Source organism: Rana temporaria, chromosome 10 (assembly GCF_905171775.1).
Source record: "Rana temporaria chromosome 10, aRanTem1.1, whole genome shotgun sequence".
Lineage (NCBI taxonomy): Eukaryota > Metazoa > Chordata > Amphibia > Anura > Ranidae > Rana > Rana temporaria.
In genome coordinates, this window is record NC_053498.1 from 110,380,355 (window position 1) to 110,398,319 (window position 17,965).

A 17,965-nucleotide genomic window follows, 5' to 3' on the forward strand; every position below is an offset into this window, starting at 1 on the left:
GGCTCAGCGGTGATATACTGTAGGGGTCCAAGGGAGGGATCCTGGTGCAAGGCATAGAAATTTTGAATGCTGAAGAGTCATATGGAGGCTACAGTGCTGGAATAAAGGAAAGGTGTCCTCATCAACCCTGTCCTTAGGGCCCACTAACAAGCCAGGTTTTATGTATTACCTTGGTGAAATGCAGACTAGAATACTGCAATCACTAAACAGAAAATTATATAACCTGTGATTGTATTTCAGTTATCTTGCAAACCTGGCCTGTTAGTGGGCCCTGAGGACAGGTGTGATGACCACAGCTATACCCAACCTATGTTGTGACCACATCACAAGTAACAAATAATTATTGATTTTTCTGCCATATACACGTCCACACAACACATGGCCCAATTTACATGAAAGGCAGTTAGTTAATCAACAAATATGTTTTTGAATACTGGACAGAAGTGGAAGACCCAGATAAATTCTGCGCAGGGCGAATACCCAAGTACGTATACTGTAGATGGGGTCATGTGTACATAATATAACTGGGTACTAACATTTATAGGTAAAGTTGATCCAGGGAAAATTCTGATTGCCTCTCGGGGGATCAGGAAGGATTTTTTTCCCCTTCTATAGCAAATTGGATCATGCTCTGCTGGGGTTTTTCGCCTTCCTCTGGATCAACTGTGGGTGTGGAGTTGGGTATATGGGATTGTATGTTATTATTTAATTTTTGGTTGTTTTTTTATGGTTGAACTGGATGGACTTGTGTCTTTTTTCACACGGGCTCTTTCACACGGGTGGCCCGTTCAGGTCCACCTGCCAGTTTTTTAGGCGGACCTGAACGGGCGCTCCGTGCTCCTCTATGGAGCCGCGGATGTCAGCTGGGACACGCCGGCTGACATCCGACCCGCTCCGATCCGTCAAAGTGTTACGGAGGTAAAACCTACTTTTCCATCGGTCTGGCGGATCGGATCGGGTGAACACGGACAGATGGTCCGTGTTCATCCGATCCCCCCCATAGGGGAGAGTGGAGAAAAGACAGGGTGGTCCCTGCACAGTGTGCGGGGACCGCCCTGTCATCCGCCGACTCAGCGGGGATCAACTGATCCGCCCCATGTGAAAGGGGCCTAACTATGTAACTATGTGAGGTTTTAGTTCAGAGCACCAGTACTAACTGCTGTGCTGCCTATCCTTACTTTGTGGTTTGAGCTGCCACATTGCACCCCCCCCCCCCTTAATTCCTTGCCCCTATGCTATGCTTGCACCTCGCTTAATAAGTTCTATTACACTTTTCCCCACACAACTCTTAACCTTTTGTTTTACAACCTTCTTTCAGTTCCAATTAGCTTAGTATGGGATATATTGTATTTCACTGGCTCACAATTCCATGAGCTAATAGTAGATGAAGTATAACCAGCATTAATCATGTCTGTTATTATCTCTACATGAACATGGTTACATTTACAGTTTTTACCTTTTTAAACTATTATTGCATTCAACCGGTTTTACAATATATGAAGAGTTACATTTTCTATAATATGAAGCTAATGTACTAGTGCTTGACTTCTAGCTTTAATAAAGACATATAATTAGAAAATATGGAACGTGCTCTACCCCTAACTACTTTTATTTTCAACTTTTAGTGGATGCATTATAAAGTATGATATTTGAATAATTTCTTAAATGTATACCATTTCCAGCTCTTTACTTGAGGTTACTGAACGCTAAAGCTGGTCATACATCAATTTTTGTTTTTGGAATGTTATTTTGATTTTCTAATGATTTATGGGGTCAAATCTACAGTTGTTAACTGTAGTGATGAAAAAATTCAAAGAAGCAGGATGGACATTTTTTCTTCCAACAAACAAAATTCTAACTGTCCATGTGGATTTTATTCAGGAAAAATCTTACATTTTGTAATAAAACCCCTTTAATATATCTAAAGCTGGGCATACATGGATCGAAGTTTGGCCACTTCAGCAGGAACAGGACAAATTTCGATCCATATGTAGCCCTCTGTGTTCAACGGGAACCGGTCGTTAGATTAGCTTCTAGCCAATAGTCCTACTGGAAAAAACAGCATTCAATAATCGATTGCAGCCAATATGCTGCGATGCTGATCAGTGTATTCTGACGGCAGGGAAGTTCCTCTGAAAGAATACGGTAGCACAGTAAGGGCCCTTTCACACGGGGCGGATCAGTAATGATCCGCCTCCGTGTGTCCGTCAGCTCAGCGGGGATCGCTCCGTAAAATCCCAGCTGAGCCGTGCAGGGACCGCCCTGTCTTTTCTCCGCTCTCCGCTATGGGGGGATCGGATGAACATGGACCGTGTGTCCGTGTTCATCCGATCCGCAGACGGAAGAAAAAATAGGTCTTTCTTCCGTCCGCAAAATCGGATCTTTGCGGAGGCGGGTGATTACGGGTGTCAGCAGATGTTCATCCGCTGACACCCGCTGACCGCTGACACCCGCAATCACATAGGGACCAATGTATGTCCCGTTTTCATCCGCAAATGTGAAAGGGGACTAAGGAGAATTTTCCCATCCACCTCAAATGTGTGGATGGAGAAATGCGTGCATTCTTTAAATAACAAATAACTGGGCCGTGTATGGCCAGCTTAAAGTGGAGTTCCACCCAAAAATGGAACTTCCACTTTTTGGAATCCTCACCCCCCCCTCCAGTGTCACATTTGGCACCTTTCAGGGGGAGGAGGTATTTGCTCCCACTTCCGGGCATAGATCACCATGGTGATCGAGATGACCTACGCCACTTCTGCCCCCCCCCCGCTGTCTTCTGGGAGACATGCAGGTCCCAGAAGACAGCAGGGACCAGCGAGGATGTGCAGTAGGGAACCAGGAAGTGAAGCCGCAAGGCTTTACTTCCTGATTCCCTTACCAAGGATGGCGGCGGCAACAGCCGAGAGCCGAGCGACAGATCGGCTTTGGCTGCCGACATCGCAGGCGCCCTGTACAGGTGAGTGTCCATGTATTAAAAGTCAGCAGCTGCAGTATTTGTAGCTGCTGGCTTTTAATATATATTTTTTTTCTTTGGGCAGACCTCCGCTTTAATAACAGGTCTAGGTGAAATTTTAAAGACTTTCAAATGAAATTGGTTGATTCAACGATAGCAAGATTTTTTTCTCGGGAGATACTGTAGAAAATAGCTAAAACTTGTGTGGGGAAAACAGATAGGTGGCTCTGTTTACAAAACTGCTTAGACATGTTTGATGGATGTATGTGTGGGAGGATGTGTTAAAAATTAAGTTAACCTTTAAGTAATTGGCACACTGTCTGCTTCGGTGTCTAGATAAGAAAAATGTATCTGTGCTTGAACAAAGGTGACGCCTAGGCTGGTCTTATACGGGAAGATTATTGTAAGCTTCAACATGGATTTTATATCTTCATGTTTATGTGATCTTAAGGGAAGAAGTGATAGTAACTTACATCTTGCAATTGTTTGATGCAATCCAAAATAGTAGAAGATATGGTTTAGAAATTGTTTTGTTTGACCACAAATGGCTCTATCATGCTTCCAGTTCAGCAGTGCTATGCAACGCTTTAGCTACCGTAGGGGAGATTGTGAGACATTCTATTATTTTGGAGAAGCTTAAAATGTGTATAAGTAGTATACAGCACTCCTGAACCGCCCCTGCCCATTGTAATGCATTGGCAGTGCTTCCCGAAGTGCCTGAAAAGTGCTTTGTAAGCGCCGCAACACAGCATTTTTAACCCTTTGGCCACTAGCGGGGGTTAAAAGTGCCCCGCTAGCGGTAGAAAAGTGTCGCTAAAACTACGGAAACACATCGCTAAAACGAGTGTCGCTTTACCACTAATGCAGCGTGGCCCTAGTGTGAAAGTAGCTCTAGACATTTACATTGGATAGGCATGCAAGTGTTCTGTATCACCTCGGCTGTATTGTCTATGCGAACTTTAGAACCTCAAATGATGCTCTAGAAAAAATACTGTCTAGTTCCAGCTGAACATCGTTCACAAAACGGCTTCTTCACCTTGTGTGACTTTCTGTAATAAGTATTCAAGTAGACAGCTCCACATCAGGAGTTTCTTTCTGTGCTGTAATTGGGTGTCCGGTCTTTTAAAGGTTATTCAGAGGAACATAAAAGAAGAGCCTCATCCTACAGAACAACACACCTTTATATCATTGTTACTCCTCTGTTTACTTCCATAGCCCGTCTTCTGTAGTGCATTGGTTATTGTGTACATATATGTAGAAGGGTCTTGTACCTTATTCAGAATAATGGAGGAAAGTAGGTCTATGGGCCATCAGGTTGTCATTTTCTGGTTGGAACTCATTCCCTGTGCTGTCTTGTGTAAGTTTACTCACACATTGCTGGCATTCTAAACAATGCCAAGTGTATCTTTCCTCAAGACGTTAACCTAGATCCATGTTAAGAGTCTCGCAGGGATATGTGAAGTGTAAAACCTAAACATCCTTGGTTAACAAACATGCTGCTCCAAGTTCTTGTAAGTGTCAGCTTCATTAAGGTCCAAAAATTTGGTCATGGGGTCTTTGCAGTAGAGGGGTTCATAAAACACGATCTCCAATCCTCCCCTTAAGCGTAGATCATATGCAACCGTTTTTTTGTGTGTTTTAGATATTCTGTGTGTTTGATTTTCTGGTGGTGTCTGCTGGTGTCCCACTGACATTACATTGTCCCCTAATCCATCTGAAAGTGGCCAGATCAGCAGGCCAACTTCTAATCCCTGTGGGCGTCTTAAAGCAAATCTTTGCTTAGTCCATTGAGGGCGAAACAGAAGGTTTGCTTAAGGGCATATGTATATCTCCTGCATTTCAGTAACTTTCTGCTTTGGTGCACTGCAGTGCGATTAAAGAATAGCACTCCAACACACATATCAGGAATATGAAGTGTTGGGGTAACCATTGCTTTAAAGGGGTTGTAAATATATATATTTTTTTAAATAACAAACATGTTATACTTACCTCCACTGTGCAGCTCGTTTTGCACAGAGTGGCCCTGATCCACGTCTTCTGGGGTCCCTCGGCGGCTGTCTCTGATCCTACCCGCAAGAACTCCACACATTCATGTGAGCTCCCTCACATTGTGTGGAGTCCCTGCAGGCACGCTCCCGTGATACATCGAGCCGCCGTAGCCGCTCACTGTATCACTCGGCCCCGCCCCTCGGCGCGCCGCATCAATGGATGTGATTGACAGCAGCGCCAGCCAATGGCTGCGCTGTTTTCAATCCATCCGCTCTAGCCAATCAAGGGGCAGGCTGGGCTGCGAATAGGATGTCGGGGCCGAGCACGGGACTTTCGAGGGGTCAGGTAAGTATAACGGGGCGGGGGGGGGGGGTGTTATAGTCGGAAGTTTTTTCACCTTAATGCATAGAATGCATTAAGGTGAATTTTTTTTGTTTTTACCTTTACAACCCCTTTAAGTAATTGATGTGTATGAATTATCATCTAGTGTCACTTTACACTCAACCCATTGCTTTGTTCTGCACTGGCAAAGTACAGATTCATTTTAAGACCAGCCTTCGCTTATTTAGTTTCTTCTTTTTCAGTCTTATATTGAGTGTTGTCACTAGAAAGAAGTGCCTTCTGTTGCCAGTCTCTAACGTCAAAATGTTCTTGTTCGGAATCATCTCTGAAAGCAAACTTGAGCAGAGCATTCTAAATAATAAATGCTAGGTACAGGCCCAGAGGAAAAAGCATGATCATTCTCTCAACTTGGCCTAGAAAATGGGGGTGGGGTGGCTTAGCTAAATAACAATGCTTGGGATATTTCATTGTAACCAAGGCTTGAGCCGACCCTGTATAGAGTTTTTTTATTTTATAGATTGTAAGTGTAGCCCAAAGGCAGTTGTGCTCTGTGGGATGTGTAATCATACGAAGGGTTTGATGGAGCTTGTGAAAGACGGGGGAGAGTCTAATCCACCTGTTGGTGTGACTCGCATATCTGTAACTAGTGTCCCCTTTCACTGCACCTGCCCTCTCCGTACGATACACCTGAGTGCTCCCAGTGCCCAGGGAAAATGTCAGCAGTCCCAGCTCTCCATCGTCTGCTAATTCACTGCTATTTTATATCCTCCTCATCTCCTCAGGAACCAAGGCTGGACAGTAGCCAGGGATGATTAACTCGTTGTGCTGTATGCCTTTTACGGGAATCACTAGATTTTTTGCAGACATGAAAGGAGCTAGTTTTGCTACTCGATGTACACCCATAATCTGATGGAATGCTTGACTTGTAGATACTTCAGCATTCCCTCACTGGTGTGGCACAGGCTGCCACTGTTTAGTTTTAGTTGGCTGGGGCTTAAAAAACACATTTTAGAGCTTTGTAGATTGACTTCCAAGGCCAACAGATACATAAGGAGGATACAGTCCTCTGAGAGATACATCAGCATCCATAGGGGACTAGTGTATGCTCCATTTTTTTAATTTATTTTTTTGGCCAATGCGGACTATGTTGATGGTCAACACCTGAATTATTTGCAATTATATGTCAAGCTTTGCCGTGACTGGCCAGATCTGTTGCAGATCAGGCCATCTTTGACACTGTTATTAAAATAAGAACATTAATTAAAAGCACTGGTGATGTGCAAAAGATTTTTTTCTGCTGCCAAAATATGTGTTTTTTTACCAGATGTGTTTAAAGTGCACGTAAACCCTTATGCCCCGGAAACACGATCGGACTCTTTCCATCAAAAATTCCGACCGTGTGTATGCCCTATCTGAGTTTTTCCATCGGATATTCCGAGGAATTCCATCAGGGTTTAGATAGAGAACCTGTTCTCTTTTACTCCGATGGAATTCCGATGGAAAGCCTGATCGTGTGTACGGGGCATAACCAATGACCTTTAGTTTGCTAAAGAATTGTGTATCATACCCAATTTGCCATTTTTGAATTTAATACTTTTTTCAGCCTTTGTGCATCCCCGTCCTGTTGACCTCCTACAGCCTCTTTGCAGCCTTCTTTTATCTACGCCAGCCTTTCTCAAACTTTTTAAGGGAACCCCAGCTAATAATTACTATATCTACAGCTCACAGTAGCTTACTGTGATTGGTCACAGAATGCTCCTTGGGAATCATCCCCAATAGTGTCAGTGGTTGCTTATCTGGGAAGCAGAAGTTGCTCATTGCTCAAGGATTCCCTAGTAACCTCTGAAGGAACCCTGGTTGAGGAATGCTGGTCTACACACACTCCAGGGATGGCTGCACGGCATTTCTCGGAGTTGATTTCCGAATGGTGGCAACAGTGGATCAGGTTTACACAATGTGCACAAAGACATGTTCTTGTAGTCTCCATTGTTATAGAGTGTTACAATGCTACATTGCAGGAGCACAATTGGGAGACAGAAGTAGAAGGTTGTCATCCCATAACAGGAAGTGCTTAAATAAGGACCTTCATGGCACCCTTCTCAGGTATTAATTTAATGAAAGCTGCAGATTTTAGGACTGAAACCATTGCAAATAAATTAACCTGTTAAAGTAGTTGTAAAGGCAGAAGTTTTTTTTTTATCTTGAAGCCTTCTGTGTGTTGCAGCCCCCCCTAATATTTACCTGAGCCCCCTATCGATCCAGCGATGTTGCACGAGAGACTTGGCTGCCCGGGACTCTCCCTCCTCATTGGCTGAGACAGCAGCGAAGCAGCATTGCTGTGGGGGCCCTTAACAGGAGGGAGGGGCCAGGGTCACAGAATAGGGACCTGAGAATAAGAGACTGAGCTGCTCTGTGCGAAACCACTACACAGAGCAGGTAAGTATATCATGTTTGTTATTTTTAGCAAAAAAAATCTACTTTAGTATCACTTTTAAAGCCTATTTGAAATTTTAGTAACTCAATCAACCGGTCCAGGCTCTGGCGAGGTTATATGTATATAATTTAGGGCTGTAAATCAGGGACATTTTAAGAATAGATCTGCAAATCTCGGGCATTAAAATTTTAATCCAACAGAGAAGTAGGGTCAAAGCTCTTTTTGGACCTACTTCTCCTGTGGGTGACAGGAGTGCACTTAGTTCTGTACTCCTCAGACTTGACGTCACTCAGCTGGTCCAGGCTCTGGGGTGATCCCGAATTTAATGTTGAGATCCACCCAGATGCTTGAGTGGCAGCTGGCTCAGCCTCTTAGCGTGCTGCTAAGAGCTTGACCCAGCTACTACTGCACCCTTCAAAGCCCAGTTCTCCAGTGATCGCTGGAGGGGCAGAGCAGAGAGCTGGTGACTGACAGTCAGCTTTGTAAAAACCAAGAACTGAATGATCAGCGATCTTTTGATTGTTACGTTTTTCTGTCTTAGAACAATGCTGCATCCACCTAGGTGTGTATAATTGTTTGTTATTTTTTAATTCATGCACTTCTCTTTTAAATATATTCCGCAATAAAAGATATAAATCCACTTTGTCTGCAGCAAATAACTTTGAAAATCTAGGTATTCTCTTGTAAAAGTAGCATTGATATCATCCCTGTGCTGTACACAACCTGTGCAGAGAGCAGAGCAGTGGGAGGGGCCCAGCTGGCTGCCTGTAGAAAACTACAGGAGGGGGTGGAGACATGACCAGTCACCCTGCACAAGGAGTGAGATCAGCAGTGACTGGTCTTTATTACAGGAAGCTCCTGTAAAGTTTCACACTAAAATTCTGCACGAATATGGAAGAACTACAGAAAGCATACCAAGTAAGAATTCACACGCCCCATATATTTAGACAATATTTACTTATCCCAGAATCCAGCTTTAAATCCGTAAAACACTGGCTATTTAGTCCTCATCAACAGAAGCATGTGCTTTTGGTGTTCACAGAATGCTTCCTAGTTGCACATTGGTGCTGGAAGCTGAATCAAGTACCTGTTGCTTCCAGTTTATGAAGGAGCAGGTCACCCACTCATTCACAGTGCTGGACCAATCGGTATTGCTGCCTGTGACCCCTATGAAGAGTTTTCCTCTCATTTTCTGTTCTGGTGACAGGGGCAGAGCTTGATTGGAAATAGTTCCAATAGTGACAAAGGCGCAACAAAAACACATTTTCTATAAGGAGAGAGGGGAAAGATTAGAACCTTTTATGAGGTTGTTATGACTACCTATGCCTTCCTGTCTGCGCAAACCTTGACGCCCTTATGTGGTGTCCCAGGGATAAAAATTTAAGGAATATCTCCCCAATGGAGTCAGACACATAATTAAAAAAATTTGACCTTGTCCTCATTTCATTCATTCTAACTAAAACAAAATAGGCTGGAGTTATGCCTGGTACACGTGATACGATTATCGTACAAGATATCGTTCGCATTTTGTTGAATAAAACTAATATTGAGTACAAAAGTGCAAAATGTGCTCTACGAAAAGTAAGATTTTTGTCGTACGATTCTGGAAAAAAAACTTTCAACATTTCTGAAATGATGTCAAATACGTGTGACCCCTGTGTCCTTCTGGTTTATTTTTGTGTTTCCGATCATGCGTGGTGTCCGTCTGTCGATTTTTAGCGGACGCATACTGTACTGATTAAATGATTGTCGTATGATGGGCTGTCGTCCGGTATTTATCTGTGCATTGCTCTTCCTCTTTTTTATATTCTTTAGTTATACTTCGATGTTTTAACCAGGGTTTTGGCTTCTCTTTCTTGCATACATGTGCTGACTGGGTAGACTGTTGGTTTAATGTTACAAAATACTTCAGTGTATGGTGAATGAATGGCAAATTGAAGGGTTCAGTCATTATTTAGCCCATAAAATTACTCTTTATTACAGGGCAACAGTGAATTATAGTTTGGGAAGCTACGCTAACTCATTGAGGGCAGTCTACACTATCGGCTACAAGCCTTGGAGAAATTCAGTTTTATAGTAAATTAATTTTCTTACTAATACAGATACCTTGCTGAATTACACAACAAGTGAATGTTTTCTAAAGAGACAGCTGGCATTCTGTGTAATATATGCAATGAAAAATAAACCTGCAGAAAGTATTAAATTATAATTGGCTGTTTTCATGATGGTTCTTTAGGTGATATTTTCCTGGCAGATCTCCATTATTCTCCAAGTGCGAAGCTACCAGTGGCGGTGTCTGTTAATTGCAAAACTTTAAATTCTCATGCCATATGAGCCCCCATGTCTCTGTACACATTATTTAAGAACTTTACTCAGATATTTGGGACATGCAATTACAATCTTGCCACCATCAGAGGGAAATCGACTATTATCTAGTTTTGACATTGTATGCTGTTAGTTACTTGATGGGCAGTTCCAGCTTTTGCAAAAAAAATAAAAAATATGCCCTCATTGCATTCATTATTTTTTTTTTTTTTTTGGGGAAACCTCAATGGACTACAAATGCAGGGACAACACCAAACTTGTCCACCATTTAGATCGAAGAGTCCCCCTGCCACGGTAGCAGATGGGACTCGTAGTCTCTCCATTCCTGGATCTATGTGAATGGATGATGCGGCTGTGCAGATGGAGCCGCAGCACATAAAAATAAATGACAAGAATGCTTGGAATCAGTAAGTGGTGGAAAAGGGTTGGGGGTGGAGGCTGCAGACTGTGGCCATGTTTCATGCTCCAACTTAAATATGGGTGTAACATGAAATATGTTCGGAAAGCCTTTAAAGAGGAAGCCAACTCGGTTTTTTTATTTTCTTATTTTTTCTTACTGGCAAAGTAAAGGCATATTGTGCTAGTATCCATTGCATACTAGCATATTATGTGAAACTTGCCTGCAAACGAAGCCCTCATCTCCCCTGATGGAGGCCGCATCCATCTTCACCCATCTTCCTTTCCGGGACCATAGACTCTGGCTGTGTGGCTGGAGCCATGTGACGTCAATCCCACACATGCACGTAGGAGCCGCCGGTCACGGCACACAGCTCTGAAGAAATGGCACAGACGGCCTTTCCTTCAGAGCGAATGTACCAATTACGTCATCGGTACAGTAAATATCTCCTTAATGGTGCAAGTTTAGGAGATATTTACAGTACCTATAAGTAAGCCTTATTATAGGTCTGTAGGGGTTTACAACCACTTTAAGTTGACCGTAGTGAGACATTTGTCCCCTTTCACATCTTTATAGTGACAGAGATGTCCTCAGTGGTACCCCCCAGTGATGTAAGACACAGGTGTATTATTTAGCCTTTTGGTATCTATATAGGGCTTGCATATCCATTTTTGGTGGATGGATGTTTTTTAATCTCCTTCATTGCAGTGCACATATTTGGACTGAAATACATAATTCTAATGACTAATTTTCACATTTCATACTGATACTTTTTTTTCTTGCCCTTCACTTCTTTGTCCAGGTTCGGGTTTGGCGATATTTAAAAGGACGTGACAGCGTAACAAATGAAATACTGCTGGATGGAGGCAACAAGGTGATGGTTGGAGGTTTTGGAGATCCCAGCATCTGTGATAATCAAGTGTCTACAGGCGATACTCGGATATTCTTTGTAAATCCTGCCCCCCGCTTCATGTGGCCATCCCACCGCAATGAGCTCATGTTGAACTCTAGCCTGATGAGGATAACCCTGCGGAATCTAGAAGAGGTGGAGTCTTGTGTTGAAGGTAAGGACCATGAATTATTTTCTTACGAATTGGTAAAAAAAAAAAGGTTGCTGCTATGTCCAGTAAAATTCTAATTTTTAGTGGGGTGAAAATACACAAAAACCAACTGCACATGACTGTTGTATAATGTTTATATCGGAAATGCATCACTTGTAGGTGTGTTTAAGCTGGCTATGTATCAGAAGAATATTGTTTAAAACATTTCTGCTTTGAATTTCCAAAGTTGGTGGGATTGCATAGATGATTGTTTTCGACTGTATTGACAAGAAAAGGGAACAGAATGGGATTTTTTTTTCAAATGAACGAAATTCAAACTGTGACTAATGCCGCGTTCACGATTGGAAATTCAGACAAGAAAACCGTGTATTTTTTTTCGGACGGAATTTTGGCTCAAACTGCCATACTCACGATCACACCAAATTCTGACCGTCAAGAACGCGGTGACATACAACACTACGATGAGCCGAAAAAATTAAATTCATACAGAATTGCATACAGACGATCAGAATTTCCAAAAATAACTTTTCCCATCGGAAAACCTAAGAACCAGCTCTCAAATTTTTCTTGGCGGAAATTTCGACAGAAAAATTCAGTTGGAGCCTCTACACACGATCGGAAATTCCAACCAAAAGCTCACATCGGACTTTTCTTGTTGGAATTTGCGATGGTGTGTACGCGGCATTAGGTTTTCGAAAAATCGTATGTATTGTAATGCGTGTGTGCTAGGGACAAAAGAAGCCTGTTTGAGTCCAGGATTCCATTCAAGTAGTGGGTCTGGAAGAAATTTTATAGGTTCAGGTAAAGCAAGATCGAATACTCTGACGAACAGTTTTTTTGAATTGCAGTACCAATTTCCCAACAAAAATCTACTGTTATATGGTAGCTTTAGAAAGGTAAATACTAAAGACTACCATCTTTTGAAGCTCTTCCACGTGCAAAGACAACATTTGCCATTAAACCATAAGGTTTGGCACATGCAGTTAAAAACATATATATACATTTTTATTTCCGTTCCATGTTTGGTAACTCCAGTCTTGTTACAGTTCAATTATTATTGAAGATTCATCATACTGCACCATCTGTGGCCAAAAGAACACTCAAAAACTGCAATCTGATTGGTTGTTTTAGATTACATAGCAGCAATTACCTTCACATTGTGTTATTAAGAAATATCTTTTATATATCATATTGTCCTTTTTAAAACCACCACATATTACTTTTTTGATATATATATATATTTTATTTTATTTTTTTATTGTTTTGCTCTTTTTCATTTACTCACAACATGTTCCTGACATTTAGACATTTCAAGAAGAAAGATGGTCTCTGTCAGTGTAACACATGGAAAAAATGTGAAGGTCATTGGAAAGGTCACACCTCTATATCTTAGCACACAGACAAACAAGAAAATGTGTATCGGTGTTATGAAGTCACTTGTGTTTTATGTTGATTTATCAGTTTCCTTAGCGACACTTACAGATTACGGGATTTGTAAATCACCTTCCCAGATCTTCACGCTGTCCCTCTTGCTTAATAAGAAATTTGTTGGTTCCACGGTTTTATGTATATGAAGATATATATTTTTTCAATCTGCACACCCATTTGGTATCTGGGAACTAATTTGTTTAACATGACACTGCAGGCTACCTTCAGAGCAGTTTAGTAAGGCACCATAAATATTATTAACAGCGCACAACATATATGCAATGTGCCTTTTTTTTTATTTTCCATTATCAGCTGATCAGAAGTTACTGTGGGTATAGCTGCCTGCTGTAGAACTGATCAAATTTATGGCACTTTATAAGTACCTGTAATAAATAAATATTGGTATCTGGCCGCTGCTGCATGGTTACTCTGTCGCATAAATGTGGCATAAGCAAGCACAGTCCTTTTTTGCAGAGCCCAGAATATATATGTGCTGATCAGACACCCTGGCGGCACGGGCGTAGGAACCGGGGGGGACGGGGGGGACGCATCCCCCCCAGGAAATAATGCGGGGGGGACATGTACTGTAAAATCCCCCCCAGGTTAGAAAGACTAGAGCCGCGGCCGCCTCTCGCAGACGATCGGTGGTCCAAGGCTGCCTGCGCCGCCGATGACACTGTTTATTGTGTCTGTGAGTGCGGCATGTCTGTTGCTTACTGCATACGTTACATCTTCTGTTCCGCTCCGCTCCGCTCCCGCCCCTGTTTGCCGCCAGCCAATAGATGATTTGCTCACTTTACAGCCCCGCCCGGCGCTCGTCCTGGCGGCGTGACGTCACACACGCCGGGAGGGGTTCATCGTGGGACTGATGGGAGGAGGCTGAGCTGCTCTGCTGCACCTAGAGGAGCCATCGCCGCTGAGTGTTAAGGCAAGTTTAAGACCCACTTGTAAAATGGCTCAGGCCTAGCCGTTAAGACAAATAAGAGGAGCTCAGCTAATACATTTGCCCCCAAAGCAATCAAGGCAAACCTAGACGCACTGACATGATGAGCCACCAGGAAAGGACAATATGGTTTACACATTTTTCTATATTCCTGGTACTTATCATGCCGGCCTATTATGGGATTTAGCTTGCAGAACAAAATAAAGAATACAAGAAGGAGAGTACACAATATGGAATATCAGGAAAACATTTTATATTATAATTTTTTCAAGCTGAAGTATCCCCAAATGACTGAAACAGACCATATGCCATAGGTAGTGCATTACCATGCATTGTGGTGTGCTACAATGCAGGTGTGTTCCTTTAGTGCATTGGGGAGCCATTAAAAAATGTCAGTGCAAACATTAATATGTGCAAAGTGCGCCAATGTGTGTTGCATTACTGCACTGCAAAGCCAGCCTGCTTTTACCGACGTCCCTTCTGAAAATACTAGTTTCATGGCTGCAAAGCCACCAGAGACAGCAAAACAACTAGCACTTTAAAGTGGAGGTTCACCCAAAAACCTTTTTTTTTTAACATTAGAGTGATGCTCGTTGTGTCTAGGGGAATCGGGTGTTTTTTTTACAATCGAAGCAGTACTTACCGTTTTAGAGAGCGATCTCCTCCGCCGCTTCTGGGTATGGCCTGCAGGACTGGGCGTTCCTACTTGATTGACAGGCTTTCGTCAGGCTTCCGACGGTCGCATACATCACGTCACGATTTTCCGAAAGTAGCCGAACGTCGTGCGCAGGCGCCGTATAGAGCCGCACCGACGTTCGGCTTCTTTCGGCTACTCGTGGCGCGATTGATGCGACCGTCGGAAGCCTGTCGGAAGCTTGTCAAATAGGAACGCCCACTCCCGAAGACCCATACCCGGAAGCGGCGGAGAAGATCGCTCTCTAAAACGGTAAGTACAGCTTCAATTTTAAAAAAACTACCCGATTCCCCTAGACAAAATGAGCCTCAATCTAATGTTAAAAAAACATTTTCGGGTGAACTCCCGCTTTAAGGGGATTGGCAACAAAAACCTTCACATTTTTCTTTGTATATATATATACCCTTAAAGTGCCAGGTGGGTGCACTGGTCAGTGGTCATAGTAACGCATGTATTAATGTCAGTGCAGGACATTAATAGGAGTTACTATGACCAGTGCAGGACATTTACCCCCTCCCCCTCGCCGCCATGCTGTATATTAAAGAAATCTTCCGACTGCATTCCGTATGGCATCATGCCATACGGAATGATGCAGTCTGAAGATTATTAACTGTGATGACTGATTTTTTTAATATGTGGCGGGGGGAGGGGGGTAAATGTGTTGCACTGGTCATAGTAACTCGTGTATGAATGTCCTGCACTGGTCATAGTAACTCGTGTATGAATGTCCTGCACTGGTCATAGTAACTCGTGTATGAATGTCCTGCACTGGTCATAGTAGTAACTCATGTATGAATGTCCTGCACTTGTCACGGGTCGCTGATGAATGATTTTACTGGTCACAGATGAATTAATTTACTTTTTATTCTCATGCGTGATTATGTAGACAGGGCCGGGGGCCCCAGTGCACTTTATTGCCCAGGGGCTTATAATGCTCTTAAGGCTGCATTCACACCTAAGCGACAGCCGCGTTCGCGTGTAGCGGCAGATTTGCCGCGATTACAAATGTTTCATTTTTTTTTTTTTTTCCTAAAGTATTCCCATTGTTGTCAATGGGAAAACGCGCCTGTCGCGTGAAAAAAAGGGTCCGGGACTTTTTTTCAGGCGACAGGCGTTGCGCGTCTATGAGATGTGAACCATCTCCATAGACGGCAATGGGAATTCTCCCCTCTAGCGACAGAAGCGTCCCGCGTCGGGCGTTTTGTCGCTTAGGTGTGAATGGGGTCTTAGATGGCACTGACTTGACTTGCCCCCTGTGGTGCAATGCCTGCCTGTGTAAATGTATGTTGCTATGCCTATGCCGATGCCGATTCAGCCGGCGTGGCGACGGCTCCTCCCACAGGTGCGTGGCATGCAGTGGCTGAGACGAGAGAGAATACGCTGCCAGTGCCTGCCCTGGCCCTATTGCTGAAGAATTTTTAATGATGCCACGTGGGTTAATTTTTACTTATGCCATGTGGGTTAATTTTTACTTATGCCATGTGGGTTAATTTTTACTTATGCCATGTGGGTTGATTTTTACTGATGCCATGTGGGTTGATTTTTACTGATGCCATGTGGGTTGATTTTTTACTAATGCCATGTGGGTTAATTTTTACTGATGCCATGTGGGTTGATTTTTACTAATGCCATGTGGGTTAATTTTTACTGATGCCATGTGGGTTGGTTTTTACTAATGCTATACCGGTTGATTTTTACTGATGCCATGTGTCAGTTGAGTTTTACTGATACTATCAGGAGGACATCAGTAAAAATCAACTAACATTTCAGTATAGCATTGCTTGATTCATTGGTTTTTACTAATGCTATATGTCGGTTTATTTTTACTAATGCTATGATGGTTTAATTTTTTATTGCTGGATTTTGCTCTTCGCATTACCCTCTCTGGATTGCTTTATTAGTTTGATTTATTGGCTTCAGATACGAATATACCTGGCGAGTAAAAATGCTGTCCCCCCCAGATTTGTAAGGGTTCCTACACCCATGCCTGGCGGGGGTGGTAAGCTAGAAAAACAAGTAAAATGCTCAGCAATAGTAACTCGCTAAAAACTGAGCATGTGCAGAGTTGCCACCACAGTTGTAAAATCTCTAGCTGAATAGGGGACATGTACAGAGAGGGGAGATAGAGAACAGCAGGATCAACCAAGTTTTTTTAAAGAAAACAAATCTTGTAGTGACTGAATAAGTATGAACGGCATGTAATAAACCATTTATTGATATATTTTTTAGGGTGTGGGTTTAGTGATACTTTAAGCCCTAAAAAACAGTTGCTTGTTTTTTTTTCTTCCAGTTACAGTAGAAGAATACTTAAATCTTAATTTTTGCACACTGAGGTTTATTTGCAGTGTTGTGTTTTGACAACTTCGATGTGTTTTGTGAAGAAGTGGTTCTGTGACTCAAACGTGCATTGTCACCTCCTTAGAACTTTGAACTTTATTTTGGTGAGGCTTTGATAAATCTGTTCTATGTAGGTTTGTCTTTGATAAAGGATCTCATGCTCCAGACTGTGTTTTGTCTTTCCAAGAGATCTACAGAGATGTGGGGGTCACCAGAAGTGGATACAAGTAGACGACTTGCAACTTATGTGCAAACTGCCTTAGGCCCCGTACACACGACCAAACATGTATGCTGAAACTGGTCCGCGGGCCAGTTTCAGCATACATGTTCGGTCGTGTGTAGGCGCGAGCGGGCCGAATTCCAGCAAACATTTGCCCGCCTGGCCTTTTCCCAGCGGGCAAATATTCCTGGACGTGTTTTAAAACCGTCCGTTGGAATCCTGCCCGCTCGGACATGTACGGTCGTCAGTACAGACCTACCGTACATGTCCGAGCGCCCGCCGTCCCTCGCATGCGTCGAATGACTTCGACACATGCGTGGAAGCCTTTAAATGGCAGGCCCGCCCACGTCTCCGCGTCATCGCCGCGGCGACGACGCAGACAGGCCCCGCGTATTGTTTACGCGCGGACTTCTGTACGATGGTTAGTACAACCATCGTACAGAAGCCCTCTGGCAGGCATGTACGGTGAAAACGGTCCGACGGACCGGTTTCATCGTACATGTTTGCTCGTGTGTACCGGGCCTAAGGCTGGACAAACACTAGTAGAATTTTGTTTTCTCGAAATTCGTATTATTTTCTAACAATGTGGTCAAACCAACAATCGCTTTCAACTGGGGCAATGAGAAAATTTGAGGGAGCAAGATGGAAATTTTTCTCGAACAAATGAAATTCAAACTCTGAATGTGGTTTTTGTTTTGGAAAAATTGGACATATATTAATGCATGTTCAAGGCACAAAAGAAACCTGGTTTATTACATTTGGAATTCCATTCATGGGGCAGGTCTGGACAAAACTTTAAGGGCTTTCAGGTGAAATGAGTTGATTCAATGATGGATCAAATG

At 43.0% G+C, this 17,965-nt stretch overlaps 1 protein-coding gene across 11 annotated transcripts in view; it reads left to right on the forward strand.

Moving 5' to 3' along the window:
* Nucleotides 1–17,965, forward strand: part of AGRN (agrin) — a 578,793-nt gene that overhangs the window by 21,506 nt on the left and 539,322 nt on the right. For all 11 annotated transcript variants that reach the window (XM_040325972.1, XM_040325976.1, XM_040325970.1 and 8 more), the window contains exon 2: nucleotides 11,243–11,504. In XM_040325972.1, coding sequence (XP_040181906.1) covers nucleotides 11,243–11,504 — 262 coding nt within the window. The remainder of the gene's footprint in view (nucleotides 1–11,242; nucleotides 11,505–17,965) is intronic.